The sequence below is a fragment of the Anastrepha obliqua genome, chromosome 3, assembly GCF_027943255.1.
Source record: "Anastrepha obliqua isolate idAnaObli1 chromosome 3, idAnaObli1_1.0, whole genome shotgun sequence".
Lineage (NCBI taxonomy): Eukaryota > Metazoa > Arthropoda > Insecta > Diptera > Tephritidae > Anastrepha > Anastrepha obliqua.
In genome coordinates this window covers 88902317-88916695 of record NC_072894.1, presented here as the reverse complement: position 1 = coordinate 88916695, position 14379 = coordinate 88902317, and the positions used below count along the sequence as shown (strand labels likewise).

General features: G+C 37.1%; 1 protein-coding gene across 1 annotated transcript; it reads left to right on the top strand.

The window, feature by feature from the left end:
* The first annotated feature begins 1041 nt into the window (after positions 1–1041).
* LOC129241758 (amidophosphoribosyltransferase) lies at positions 1042–8761 on the top strand. Its single transcript, XM_054878258.1, has 6 exons — positions 1042–1283; positions 1923–2071; positions 6882–7202; positions 7260–7871; positions 7927–8269; positions 8337–8761. Exons 1-6 carry the CDS (start codon positions 1232–1234, stop codon positions 8486–8488), a joined length of 1629 nt encoding a protein of 542 aa, XP_054734233.1. The 5' UTR covers positions 1042–1231; the 3' UTR covers positions 8489–8761.
* The last annotated feature ends 5618 nt before the right edge of the window (positions 8762–14379 follow it).

The window sequence follows — 14379 nt, the reverse complement described above, 5'->3', positions numbered from 1 at the left end:
CAGCAGGAAAATAAATAATTTAGCTCAGACTGTAGGACGGCTGAATCACTAGAATTTCTTATTTCAGCATAAACTTTTAGATCATCAGCATAGAGGAAAGAATTAATAAACCAAACAAATAACAAAGGTCCTAAAATACTACCCTGAGGTATACCAGAGGTGGCAATGAACTGTTTCGAAGAAACTCCATCCATAACTACAGTACTATATCTCTTTATTAAATAGGATCGAATCCAATTAAGGAAGTTAAATGAAAACCAACACATGCCAATTTGGTTACTAAAATCATATGGGAGATTTTATCAAAGGCTTTAGAGAAATTCGTGTATATCGCGCCAGTTTGGAAACCATTCTGGAAGCCTGCGTGGAAATCTTTAGAAAAAACCGATATGTTAGATAACGTAGATCTTGCAGCTACAAAATCATGCTGTCTAGGACTAATCAGACGTCTTACGCTTTGAATACAGCAGATAATTTTGAAATTGGTCTAATTCGCCATATCGCTTTTATTACCGCAGGATACCCATTTATATATATGTATGTATATATAATTGGCGCGTACACCCTCTTTTGGGTGCTTGGCCGAGCTCCTCCTCCCATTTGTGGTGTGCGTCTTGATGTTGTTCCACAAATGGAGGGAGATCCATTTGGAGTTTCAAAATATGTTGGTTTTCTAACAAGGCTTAAAACATGGATTCAGATGGGTAAATGAACGGCAGATGGTTTATTTAATCAAAGCTCAATCAATCAGACTAGAGCACGTTAACAAAAAAATAAATTCGCGCATTAGCAACAGTAAACACTAAAAAAATAAGATCTAGTCGATTCATATATAAATATATGGTATACCACTTATTAGCATTGTTGCTCAGCGTCTCTTATCAGACACCAATATTTAACCAAACAACAAACGTCGGCTAGGCAACCCCCAAACTGCTGATAAGGCATTCCATTCGAATCGCTTAGCTTGATACTGATATACCCGCTTTAAGATTCAGAAAAACAAATTTAGTTGTAATTGTTTAAGACGGTGCCGCGCTTCTAGCCAACGTTTAGTTCGAATTTTGAATGAAGTACGAACGGTCACTTGCATTCCAGTGTTTCCAAACTAAAATATATAGTATTTTGTGTGAAAGATTCAAATAGATTTACGTATAGGTTAGAACAAAAAGAGAAGTGAGAGAAGTCAGCTATAAAACCTTTTGACCATAATTTTAAAGAGAAACTCATTATGTCATGTACAGAAATAACGAAATCCTGCGTCGAATGTAAAAATATACGTGGTACGTATTCTAGTTTTGAACGTTTCAAACTGGGTATCAGAATAATATTAAGAAACCATATCAAAGGCTGTAAACCGAGTTAGTTATCTCGAAAATTTAAATACGAATACTTGGTTTATTCGCCAACCAATTGTGATGAACTGCTTTTATGAAAAGTTGACTTAAAATGATTATTAATAAGGAAAATGTTGTGTTTTTGTAAATAAAATTTTCTTTGCTAAAATAATTTAAAACTACTTTTTGTGAAAGTATTTCAATGAATAATATGAAAGTCTATTTGATATGTTCGAGACCTTATTATTTAAGTTCCGTAATCCCTGAGTTAAAGTGGAGGGATTCTGGACAGTAATGTGGTTGGCGATATTTCATCTGGTAGAGCATTCGTATTTGTGCTTGCGAATGATTATATTCAGCAAGTCTGTTGCGATAACCGCCTTAACAATTTACATCAAGTTCGTTCGATAAGAAGTCAATTGGCGAACAAGACAGAAAAATATTATTGAAGAAATTTATTTCTTCTTTCAGTTTTTTCTGAATCCCATTAATAGGTAATAATGGATCAGTTAAAAATAAATGGCAGTAGGTTTTTATCAAAGTTTTCTACCAGATATACTTAAGCATATGCATTTACATTTTCAGACGCTAGTGATGCTGGTACCATGAGCTCCCCGAAAATATTTCCTGATAAGAAATATAAAGTAGTGCAGCCGACGGGCAAAGAAGTAACGGGACTAACACATGAGTGTGGAGTCTTTGGAGCGATCGCTTGCGGGGAATGGCCGACTCAGGTTAGTAAACAAATGGATTGTATGCTTTAAGGAAAAGTGATTATTTTCCCTATTAAATACTTCTTATTAATTAATACTGCTGACTATATATCGTCCCCTAAGTATAACAATAGCCTATGTGCTCATAGGCTATTATTTTCTTATTGAATTTTTGGATTCTCCATCGTCGATTTTATATGTGGTCAAAATTTTGTCAAATTCTAGTTCCACAAAGTGGGTCAAAACGTCAGTCAAAAAATAATAAATATTTACAGACATAACGAGATTTGAGTGAGAGCTACTTTCGACAAAAAGTTTGAAATTCATTTTCTCAAAACATCAAAAAATTTATAGGCTATTTTAATACTAAGAGGACGATATACTCTAGGGCGGGTCGATTTAACAATCGCTCATTGCTCTGTGAAAATCGTATTCTAGGGATCAAAATAAGAAACTTTGCCGAAGGAACCATACCTCTAAAACGAATTCTAATGTCCCCCAATTTGGGTCGAACGAAAAATCCCACTTTGACCCCTTTAGAGTGCTCCAATCGAGTCCAAATGTATGACTGACCCCCACTAACTTTGGACGGCTGACCCACCCATGCCAGTGGCATACCCCCTGGAACTCCCCTGGGGGGTTCCCCATACAATCATTTCAAAATATCACCATTTTTGGTCTTTACATGAGAAAAGAAACTAAAAAGTTCGACCCATATTGGGGGACATCAGAATTCGTTTTAGAGGTATGGTTCCTTCGGCAAAGTTTCTTATTTTGATCCCTAGAATGTGATTTTCACAGAGCAATGGGCGATTTTTTTGCCTCCCCACAAAAGACACTAAAAGTTCGACCCAAATTGGGGGACATCAGAATTCGTTTTAGAGGTATGGTTCCTTCGGCAAAGTTTCTTATTTGGATCCCTAGAATATGATTTTCACAAGAGCAATATACTCGTATGTATGTATACAGATATAATTACGGCAACATATTAAAAAGAAGTATATATGTATTTACATAGGTTTGCTAAATTGCACTTTGCAAAACTTCATATATACGTACTTGGTGCTTACACCGTTTTTGGTTGTTTGGCGGAGCTCTTTGCCATATTTGTGGTGTGCGTCTTGATGTTTTTCCACCAATGGAGGGACCTAAGTTTTAAGCCGACTCCGAATGGCAGATGTTATTCTTATAAAGAGTTTTTTCATGGCAGAAATACACTCGGAAGTTTGCCATTGTCTGCCGAGAGGCGACCGCTTCTCTTTCAATCTTTTGGTGTTTTGTGGCCGGAGTTTCGAGCCTGTGCACTTCCTGCACGTGACTACCGTCATCCCAACATATTCGGCTACGGCTGCCACTCCAAAAAACAGTACATACGCCTTAAGTAGTGTTGAAATTAGTTATATTAATATGGCAATTATTTTTCGTAGTCATTTAAAACTTCAGAACAAAAAACAATAATTTCCATTTGATTGGATAGTTTATTTTTCTCATTTATTTTTAGTTGATACTAAATAAATAATACTCCAATAAATTGCATTTCTTTGCTTCCTTTAAAATGGAGTTGCCGTATGAAATTACATTATTTTTTCTAATGTATTTATCTTAACGTTTTGTTTTACACCGAAATAGTAACCGGACAAAATTAAAATTCTTGCCTTAGAGAGAAATAATGGCAGTTATAAAAATGAGTTTTTTTGTTTGTTGGCGGAAATGTTCCTGTTTTCTTCAAGGATAAATTTTAAAATAGAATTTTCTATAATTTTATGTTGAGGAATCTTTTAGTAAAGGACTTCTTTCTTCCGCTTGATACTCATATCGTAATACAATGTGAAGTTTAAACATATTTTCCATATATTTAGAGAGAAAAGCATGTAAATGTAAAAATCGATTTTTGCGACTTTGAAGCTGACCTGGCTGTGGGTTTCAAGCCCGGATACTATTGAATAGTAGTCATGCAAAATCAATTAAGTTGTATTATATGCATATTTGTAATATAAAATCCACTTACAGTCCATCTAATGAAAGCGTGACCGGTAAAATTCAAACTTAGAAATCCGTTATAAGAAACACTTAAATGCTTTTAAATAGATGTATCTTTTTCGCAATACGCGTTGTACAATTTTTCGGTTTTGGGAGTTCCGCATATGAAAAACTGTTTGTGAAGTTGCAGTGCTCTTATGTACACACCCTAACGGTGCAAAAATGTCACGTGCATTTACTACAAAATATTTGAATAAGTCGACGGCGTGCATAAATGATATACTCAAGTTAAATATGACGACTTCTCAGGATGAGGTCGAAAACCAAATACCTCTCCAAATCAAGATCAGAAGATCACTAATTTGTTTGTGATTGTTTACATAGCCGAACTTATCGTTGCGTGAAGCTGAAACAGTTTTAAGGAAAAGTGATGCTAATATATCAGAAGTCACGGTTCAAGGACGTTTACGGACAGAGACTTCAAATTCCGAAGCACATTGAAAACCCCGCTGCTCTAATTATCACACATTAAAAAGGACTTGCTTGGGCTAAGGCAAATTCAGACCGGAATTAGGTAGACGTAATATTCACGGATGAATGTTCCATTTGCGAATAATTGCATGCGTCGGTCCTAGTGTACTGCTAATAATCAACAATTTCAACGAACTGTTAAGGGCCCAGTTACGGTTTATGTTTGGAGTTGCTTTTCCGAAAATGGATTTGGCCATTTATTTGTGTTTATGCCCACATTGAATGCTGTTTTGATGAATAAAATTTACCAAAAAACATTGTTACAGTAAGTGGCGAAGATGTTTGGAAGAACTAGCCAGCGTTGGATTTTACAAGAAGGCAACGATTCTAAGCATCGAAGCCGAAGGAAATGGCTTCCTTCTTATGGATTGTGCGAAAAACACTTAAATTCCAATCGACAGGCATGCATTCATCGGACCATATTATGTATATGAACTGGCGCATGCACCTCACCATCTCCTTGCCGCCATATTTGAATAATTCAGCCGGCAGTCCGTCAGCTCCCGCGGTTTTGTTGTTCTTTAGTTGTGTTCTCACTATTCACACCTCGTCATGGTCGGGTAGCGGAATGACAGTCCCGGGATCCGGATCTTCACATTATCTATGCATCTATATGCAGTTGTTACCATTTAGGAAGTTGGATAAGTATTCCCTCTAAAGCTTAAGTATCCTCAGTCACCCGTTTGTGGTCTTTGTTCATACAGGAAAACACCCCGGTCTTGAAATTTTCTGTAAGCCGCCGAACTTTCTGGTAGAAATTTCGGGTGTTTTTCCTATCGGTCATCATCTCATGCTGTTCTCTTTCACCTATTTTTGCCTTTTGGTTCTTCCTTTCCTAACTCCTGATAGTAATCCGTCACGCCTCGTGTTGCGCCGGATCGCAGCACCATTTCCTTTGCGTCGTCGTGTGAATTGCTTTTTCAGGTTCGCCAAATACCGATTTCTTCTTCGGTACCGGTACGCAGATAACGAAAAATAGGGATCTATTGCTCGTGTGTGCCAGCTTGTAGGGAGCAGGAGTGCGGGTCGAGTTAAACGTACGTCGTTTACAGGGCGTGTGCGGATTTTGGCTATAAATAATGATGAGTCGATGTTAGGTCTTCGAATAGTATGTGCGTCTAAAACACTGGAAGCGTGTCTTCCAACTATCGCAACATGATCGATATGGCCTCGCGTTTTTCGATCAGTAGACAGCCACTCAGATTATTAAATTTCTTTGTGCTGGAATTTGGTGCTATTGACTTCCATATTTGGGGGTCCGACGAAGTCAATCGACATCAGTCAGTTAGCAGATATTTCGTATGTGTTCTGTTTTGTGCTTTGCATTTGACTTGTTTGTTTTATTTTTGGTACTTGGACGCATACTATATAGTTTGATTACATGGCGCTTCATTAACTCTGAATTATCAGTTCAAAACTTCTGGAATATAAATGAGTTAAAGGTTAACTCAATTAGCAACACAAATTATTATCACTAAATAATATATAAAAACATATTTACCGATGCAATCATTGGTATTGCAGAATTACAAGCCAAATCCGATTGCTAAGATAACGGTTAGTATGTCTTTATTATATTATTTAAAATTTCATTAAACCAGATTAATGCAAGTGATAGTGAAAGGGTTCGAGTGTGCTTTTGCGTATAATATCAGTTTTCAGTCCGAAAGGCGCGAGTTTAGGTTATCTCAGGCATAACAGACAATAACAAAACATAATTATGTATAAATATATAGGTAAGTAGTCATCATCGTCACAGATTCGGCGTCATCTTATTACTTGTTGATGTTAAACAAGCACAATGACTCCTGTAGAAGAGCTAGGCGGGCCTCCGTCCTATATACATATGTGCCAATTATTTGAAAATTAAAATAACAAATACGTTTCATACTATTTATGGTTCATTAATAAGTTTCTCATTATCAGTATTGACGTCACTATTGGGTGCGTGTTGATTGTTATTGTCTGATTTGATTGTGGTTCGATGTCTTGGGTTACTTGGAATGATAATTAATTATTGTACAATGTACTGAATTTCATTAGCTTATCAAAATCGCGAAATATCCGCCAGGGGGTCTTAGACCTGATGGTTTTTGTTTACAGTTTTGGTCTGGATTGTTATGTTTGCCGATTTCTGACGTTGTTGATAGCAAATATTTCGATTGCGTCAAAACAGAGTGTCCAGTTATACATAGGTAATTCAATCTGTTAATTGATCGATTAAAAGAGGGACGTCTCACGTGCGTAATGCGTTTTTGATTTCGTCACTCAAATGTGTTTATAGCTAAAGTGTTTTGGTTTTTATTTTTTGTCTTTTAAGATTGATATTGCTCAGGTCATTTGTCTCGGCTTAGTAGCTCTACAGCATCGCGGCCAGGAATCGGCTGGCATTGCCACCAGCCAAGGCAAAAACTCCAAGAACTTTAGTATCCATAAGGGAATGGGTATGATCAGTAATCTCTTCAATGATGACTCGATCAAAAAATTAAAGGGTAATCTTGGCATTGGACACACACGATACTCGACATCAGCTGCATCGGAAGTAGTAAATTGTCAACCCTTCGTTGTTCACACCGCCCATGGTGCTTTGGCGATTGCGCACAATGGGGAACTCATTAACTGCGAATCGTTGCGTCGAGTTGTAAGTAATTGAAAGTATTTTGTTGCGACGTTATGCCATTAATTTATCTCTTTTAAGGTGTTGGAGCGCGGGGTTGGCCTCTCCACCCATAGTGATAGTGAGTTGATCGCGCAGTCCCTTTGCTGCGCACCCGAAGATGCCAGCGAACATGACGGACCTGATTGGCCAGCTCGCATACGCCAATTTATGACGCTTGCTCCGCTGTCGTACTCGCTGGTTGTTATGCATAAGGATAAAATTTATGCAGTACGCGATTCCTATGGTAATCGGCCACTATGTATTGGTAAGATCGTACCAATTACACTCGGCCCCGGAAAGCCAGAAGATGCAACCGCCGAAGGTTGGGTTGTATCGAGTGAAAGTTGCGGTTTCCTCTCGATAGGTGCACGTTATGTACGAGAAGTGGAACCAGGGGAGATCGTAGAGCTGACGCGTAATGGCTTCCGTACTGTGGATATCGTCGAGCGCCCAGATTACAAGAAAATGGCCTTTTGTATTTTCGAATATGTGTATTTTGCGCGCAGTGACTCTACTTTTGAAGGGCAGATGGTTTACTCAGTGCGATTGCAATGTGGTAGGCAATTAGCTCTAGAAGCACCTATCGAAGCAGATATTGTGAGCTCTGTACCTGAATCGGGCACAGCGGCAGCCCATGGCTATGCAAGAGAGGTAAGAGAAATAGTTTTTCTTGCACAGCTCCATCTTAGATATAACTCTCCTCCAGTCTGGCATACCCTTTGCAGAAGTGCTTTGCAAGAATAGATATGTCGGTCGAACCTTTATCCAGCCCTCGACGCGGCTACGCCAGTTGGGCGTTGCAAAAAAGTTTGGGGCGCTCTCAGTAAACTGTGAAAGCAAACGTGTGGTTCTGATTGATGACTCAATAGTGCGAGGTAACACCATTGGCCCTATTATCAAATTGTTGCGGGATGCTGGTGCTAAAGAGGTACATATTCGTATTGCTAGTCCACCGTTAATGTACCCTTGCTACATGGGGATTAATATACCAACAAGGCAAGAGCTCATTGCAAACGAATTACTGCCAGATGAGCTAGCTGACCATGTCGGTAAGTCGGTCAGATCCATTTATAACGCTTTCATTCTTTAATTTTTTGGATTTTCATTGTTCAATAGGCGCGGATAGTTTGAAATATCTGAGCGTGGCCGGTCTTATTACGGCTGTTGAAATAAACAAGTCAAATACGAATCCCATTAAAACGGGGTACTGCACAGCGTGTCTGACTGGAGAGTATCCGGGTGGTCTACCTGAAGAACTTAGTTGGTAAATTCAACATATTGTACATACATAGTTTTATACATATATTTATCAATATTATTACTTAAGTATCCAACTAGAAATAAAACAGTTAGTTAAATTTATTTATATCTCTGAATAATGATGACAAATGGACCGTGTGTCACATCGCTATAAGAGCGATAAAAAAGTAAAAAAGCTAGTATATTTTACAAAGGATTTATAGATTGTTAGTACAGACGTATATATATAAACATAAATGTAATCAATTGTAAAAACTACATTCTGTAAAAATAATGTATTATTTTTTACCTTTTAACTTTTGGTCATTTGAAAAATATACTTCTATTATCCTATACTCGTATACTTCTATAATATAAACGTTATCGACTTCAAAATGCAGTAGGACTGAAAATGCACTCGTATGATTTGAAAAACGAGAATAACTTTTAGTTATTACTGTTTAGAGCTTTTGTTACTGTTTTGCTTTAAGTATTTAAGTTATTGCAGAGAATTAAGTAATTGAATGCCAGCCTGTGAAATCTTGAAAAACATCGTATAATTTAAAAGAAGCATTTCTATAGGAAAACTGTGCTATGTTTGACTCAAAGGCATTTTTATTTTTTGCAATCGACGTACATAAATCGTGTTTTAGTATTGTATATACTCGTAGATTATTATCTTTTGAATTCATGCATAAAAGAACTCTGCTCTGATTTCAGGAATATTGATGGGCCAACTAAAACGGTAGGTATCGTAGGCAAAACAACTTTACCAAAATAGTTCTGAATTCCTGGCACTAAATTTCATTGCTTGAGAAGAAGAAATAGGAAAAATATAAGTAAATAGAAAGCGAGTATTGATAGCTTATTTCCTTTCTAGAATGCTAATACTAGATCCCAATTGATATTATCTAATGTTACTCAGTGCCACCCACGTACACTTCATATCAGGGATGAAAATGTCGTATAAGTGTACCTTTTTGCTCTTGGTCGAATGTATTTTTAATTTTAATTTCTTCTTTTGTTGATTAAGATGCATTATGAGCTTAAATCTTGTGTTAGTGCAGCACTGATATTCTTGTACAACTGTGGAGTCTTTTTGCACTTTTCGTTATTATGAATAGTACATGTCTTTTTTTGAACCAAATGTTTCTGAAGAAAATGTAATACCCCCTTGGTAAAAAAGTTCCTGAAACTAAGTCAACTGATTTGAGTTTCACATGAAATCGTGAGTCCATCGAGGGTGACGAACGTAATGGCCGTCGATATCAAAAACTGATAAAAACATCAATAGTGTGAAAGGCAAGTTGATCAATACGAATATACAGGGTTTATGAGTACGACACGTAATCGAGACCTTAGGCGAGTGAGTGGAGGCTCCATGTAGTTTTCTGTCAAAAAAGTCACGGTTTTTAATCAGCGAAAGAGCGACAAAAAAGTTGTTGAAGTATATTTTGAAGGAGCAAAAAGGAGAGGCCGGCCAAGGAGACGATGGTTGCAAGACGTAGAAGACGACATATCTAAGATGAGAATCTCACAACATAGAGTGAAAGCGGTCTGTCGAGAAGAATGGAGACGTATTGTGGAGGAGGCAATGGTCCAACCCGGACTGTAATCCTCATATGATGATGATGCTCACGGCAATTCGCCAAAATTGAAAGACTTTGTAGAAAAACAACTCGTGGATTTGTGCATCATTATACGAACATTTTTGACCAAGAACGAAACGAGTACCAACCAACAGCCGTCGAATTCACTTAATACGGCTCAAAACCGATCAAAAACCTCATAAGATTTCGTTGTAAGATCTTAATGAGTTAGCAAATAATAATTTTATGTATTTGGTAATATCAATCTTCCGGATGTTATCTGGTCTGCGAACTCGTCTAGATTTGATCTTACATCAACGAATGTAAATACTGATACCAAATCTTGCTATGTGGATAGTATTTTAATTCTTAATTTAGTGCAATTGAACTGTTTTGTAAAACAGATTAATAGAATTTTAGATATCATATTTGTTAGTGAGAAATTGGAAGTAATTCAAAATAGCATCCAATGAAACAAATTGTCAGTTTCAATGTTGTGATAAGTTAAAATTCCCTTAATATACCTAGATAAATACTTGAAATTTATGACCTCATAAACCTTCAACTGGAGAAAATTTCAAGAGATTTCCATTGTTTAAAAAAAAGGCTTTCTTCAAAAGCTTTATATTCTTCTTCTTCTTGGTGCGATAACTGCTTACGCGATTCTGGCCGAGTTTAACAAAGTCCGCCAGTCGGGTCTTTCTCATGCTGACCGACGCAAGTTGGACACGCCAAGCGAAGCCAAGTCCTTCCCCTCCTGATCTTTCCAACGCAGAGGAGACCTTGCTCTTCCTCTGTTACCACCAGCTGGTGAAGGATCGAATACCTTCAGAGTCGGAGCGTTTATTTCTATTTGGACGACATGGCCCAGCTAACGTAGCCGCTGGGGTTTTATTCGCTGCGCCATGTCTACACATATGTAAAGCACATACAGCTCATCTTTCCTACGCCTGCGATACTCGCCGTCGCCAACGTGCAAAGGTCCAAAGCTCTTCCGCAGAATCTTTTATATTACAACGTTAAAATAGTGAGCCCAAGAATTTTATGCAGTTTCTCCATTTTGTATAACACTTCATCCTTTTATTGGGGAAACCTAAGAAAGCTCGAAAGAAAAATGTTACGTTCATGCACTTCATTTTTTTCTTTTAAAATAGAAATTATTTGACCAGCTGTAAGCCGTGTATTTTATGCAGTGCTAAAGGCCACCGTTGAATCAATCGAAGCAATTCGATTCGATTATTGTTCATAGCGCAACAGCCGCCTGAAACATAAACATAATTTAATTTTTTGTGATGGCGAACGCCGGCTGTGTATTCAACATAAGGATAATTTCAATATAACAGTTGTTTGGTTTTTTGAAAACAGGAGGTGGAGCTTTGTGTATATATATATATGCAAATATTATATATATCTTTATAAGTATATGTAAATATATACTTGAGAACTCGACTAGATATTGTACTTCAATTTCAACTGGAGTTCAACTCTTCAAGAAGAGCAAGCACAAGACTGATACTGCAAATATACTCGTATAATTCACTAACGTGACTAAGCGAAATTTCTATATGGGTCTAGAAGGGTCGATAAAATCGCATATTGGTAAATTTAAGGATATTTAATTATATATTTTCAAGATATAACAGGTTACGTAGTAATAATTCGAAAATTAAAAATCACAACGTTTAAAAAGCTTTGTATTTGCTGTACTTATACATTAAATAAATGAAAAAAGGAACCGGCCATCCATATATTATATTATATAATAGTATCCCTATGCCACAGTTATGGCCTCAAGAATGTTACGCACGACTTCGAACCGTCTTGATATAAATGCTGGGGAGGAATAAAAGGGACACACAGTGGGTAGTGTCATCGTGGTTAAGCTTCTGCCTAACTGATCTAATGTAGGAACACGCAATAGAGTCTAATTCACAAGTTTATCTCGAAATACTAGTCGCGAATATCGCCAGTGCATCAGTGCATGAGGTTTTAGTTAGGGTTAAAGTTCTACTCTACGAGGTTTTTAATTTCCTATAAAATAAGAAAACGTTACTCTACAACGATTTGTTGCGTGCAGTGTTAAGTTTTCATGATTTCACCCCCTTTTCGACTCATTAGCTGCAACACCTTGAATTGCCAAATTTATTTGCAACATTTTTATGAGGCACAATTTGAAGCTTATTACCAGCATAGCACTGTGAAAATTCACTTTGTCGCTTAAAATATCATTGCTGCCACTTTAAATGCAAATTCGTAAAAGTCATACGACATAATTATGCTGTCACACTCACTGTCGCAAGATTACGGTTGCTTCAAGTGTGCTGTCATTACAATATCCTTATTTTTCACCCCAGATATGTCCATATTATCCGGCAAAACGCATTCACGGCACATATACACAGTTGTAGTATGCATGTATATCCTTATATGAATACATATGTATGTAGATGTGACGAAGTAATAGCAATTCATATCTGTGTTTGCTTGCCTTCGTTTAACTTCCTTACTTCCCTAGTGTCCTTGCCATTTTTTAATTCATTCTCTCATTGTGGTTAGCAAAAAATTCATTCAATATGTTAGCAACGACGGGATAACTTCGAGAAGCCAAGTCAACAGTGAGGTTAAATGGTGTGGGTACTATTAAACGAAGTCGTAAAAGTAAAGGCATATGCAAAAAACAAAAATAATCAGAGAATAAAAAAATGCAAACAATATTTTTCTAAGTTTTAAAAACAATGAATCAGGGAAAGTGGATAACGGTGTAGGAGCTTTGAAGTGTGCGGAAGCAGGGTCGAGTGGTTAAACATTTAATGTGCGTTTAATCCGTGCGCCTGTCTGAATCCTTGTGTTGTAAGACTTTATTAAATTTAGCGGAGTTTTCGGGAGCTAGTAAATATATATGTATTCGTGTGTGCGTATTTTTGCACCAGTGTGTATTTACATAAATACTAGAGTTTTATAACTGTGTTCAAATAACGTGCCGTTTGGTCCATCTTGGTACACAAATTGTTCTTAATGTATGGTACACGTGCAAAGCACGATATCAAAGAAAGAAATATAATTATGTAAAAATTATAAAATTAATGAAATCGGTAAGCTACAAGCCTAGTTCTTATTCAATCGTACTCGTAACAGATATTTTGTTTGGTGTCTCTGAATTTGGTGGTGCGTCGAATAAGTCGAACGAAGCCTGAAGATTACTTAGTAAGACTTCTTGACGTAAGGGATAAGGATTGGATTTTTTTGCAAAAGTTTTGATTCTTTTTAAACAACTAATTCTCGGTTTTTTTCTCGAAAATCTGAAAAATAATTCCAAAGGCCGCCATATTGTTAATCTTGAAAAAAAAGCTTCGATCAGGTACAATTAATAAATTTCTCTTGTCCGATTGATTTTAGATGAATCTTCAAGGTCTTGTGACGTCACCGCAAGGAAATTCTGGAGAAACGGACTCCACACAAACAGCGACAACTTTTACAATTATAAACTTTTTTTGAAATTTTGGTAAAGTCTAGTCGAAACATGATGCATTAATGCTATGTTTTTATTTTTGTATTGTAAAATAAAGCAATTGACTAGAAAAAAAAAATTATTGAAAATTATCACTTTTTAAGGCCTCTGCTACCCCTAACCCCGTGAAATTGAAAATTGATATTTGAAAAGGTCCAGCCAAGGAGCAAGAGGAGATTTGGTGGCTCCTAAAACACTCAGGCTAAAAAGCCCATTGTACTTAAAGCGCTGGAAAGAGGATAGATAGTCAATGAGGGAAGGAGAAAAGTATCAGAGAAAGAGATAGGAAAGAATAGAGACAGTGATAGAGATAGTTAGTCCTGTGAGAATTTTCCAGATTCTTTGGCAAATCTGTAAATATCCTCCAGTTTTAGAGAACGAATATTACTCATTCTCACGACATTGGAGCCAAAACTTGTAGCCCTGCTCTAGCAAAGGCAGGACACTCACAGAGGAAGTACTCAGTGCTATCCGCCTTCTCAAAGCACGACAGGCACATTGGGTCCTCAATGATTCCAATGGTGATCATATGCCGACCCCATGGGTTGTGTCCTGTAATAATACCAACCATAAACCGAAAGTCTTTCCTTCCAAGTTTTAGTAGAAAGAGTGACAGTTTTCTGTTCGGACTTGTCACAAAACACTTTGCAGTTCTGCAGCGTTCTAGACCGGACCATCGCTCTTTATGTAGATTGCATACATAATCGCTGATCCAATTCATAATTCTTGCGGAACTGATTCCGATTATTGGGGGGGCACCGCTGTTCCACGGTTGGTGAATTCAACGGCAATTTCGTTTCCTTGAAACCGTACAAGCCAGTTT

Bases quoted from the DNA above. Each gene is read 5' to 3' on its own strand.
- LOC129241758 (XM_054878258.1), top strand. From the start codon at position 1,232: ATGTCATGTACAGAAATAACGAAATCCTGCGTCGAATGTAAAAATATA. The intron at 7,203-7,259 runs GTAAGTAATTGA...ATCTCTTTTAAG, and splicing joins GCGAATCGTTGCGTCGAGTT to GTGTTGGAGCGCGGGGTTGG. The intron at 8,270-8,336 runs GTAAGTCGGTCA...ATTGTTCAATAG, and splicing joins TGAGCTAGCTGACCATGTCG to GCGCGGATAGTTTGAAATAT.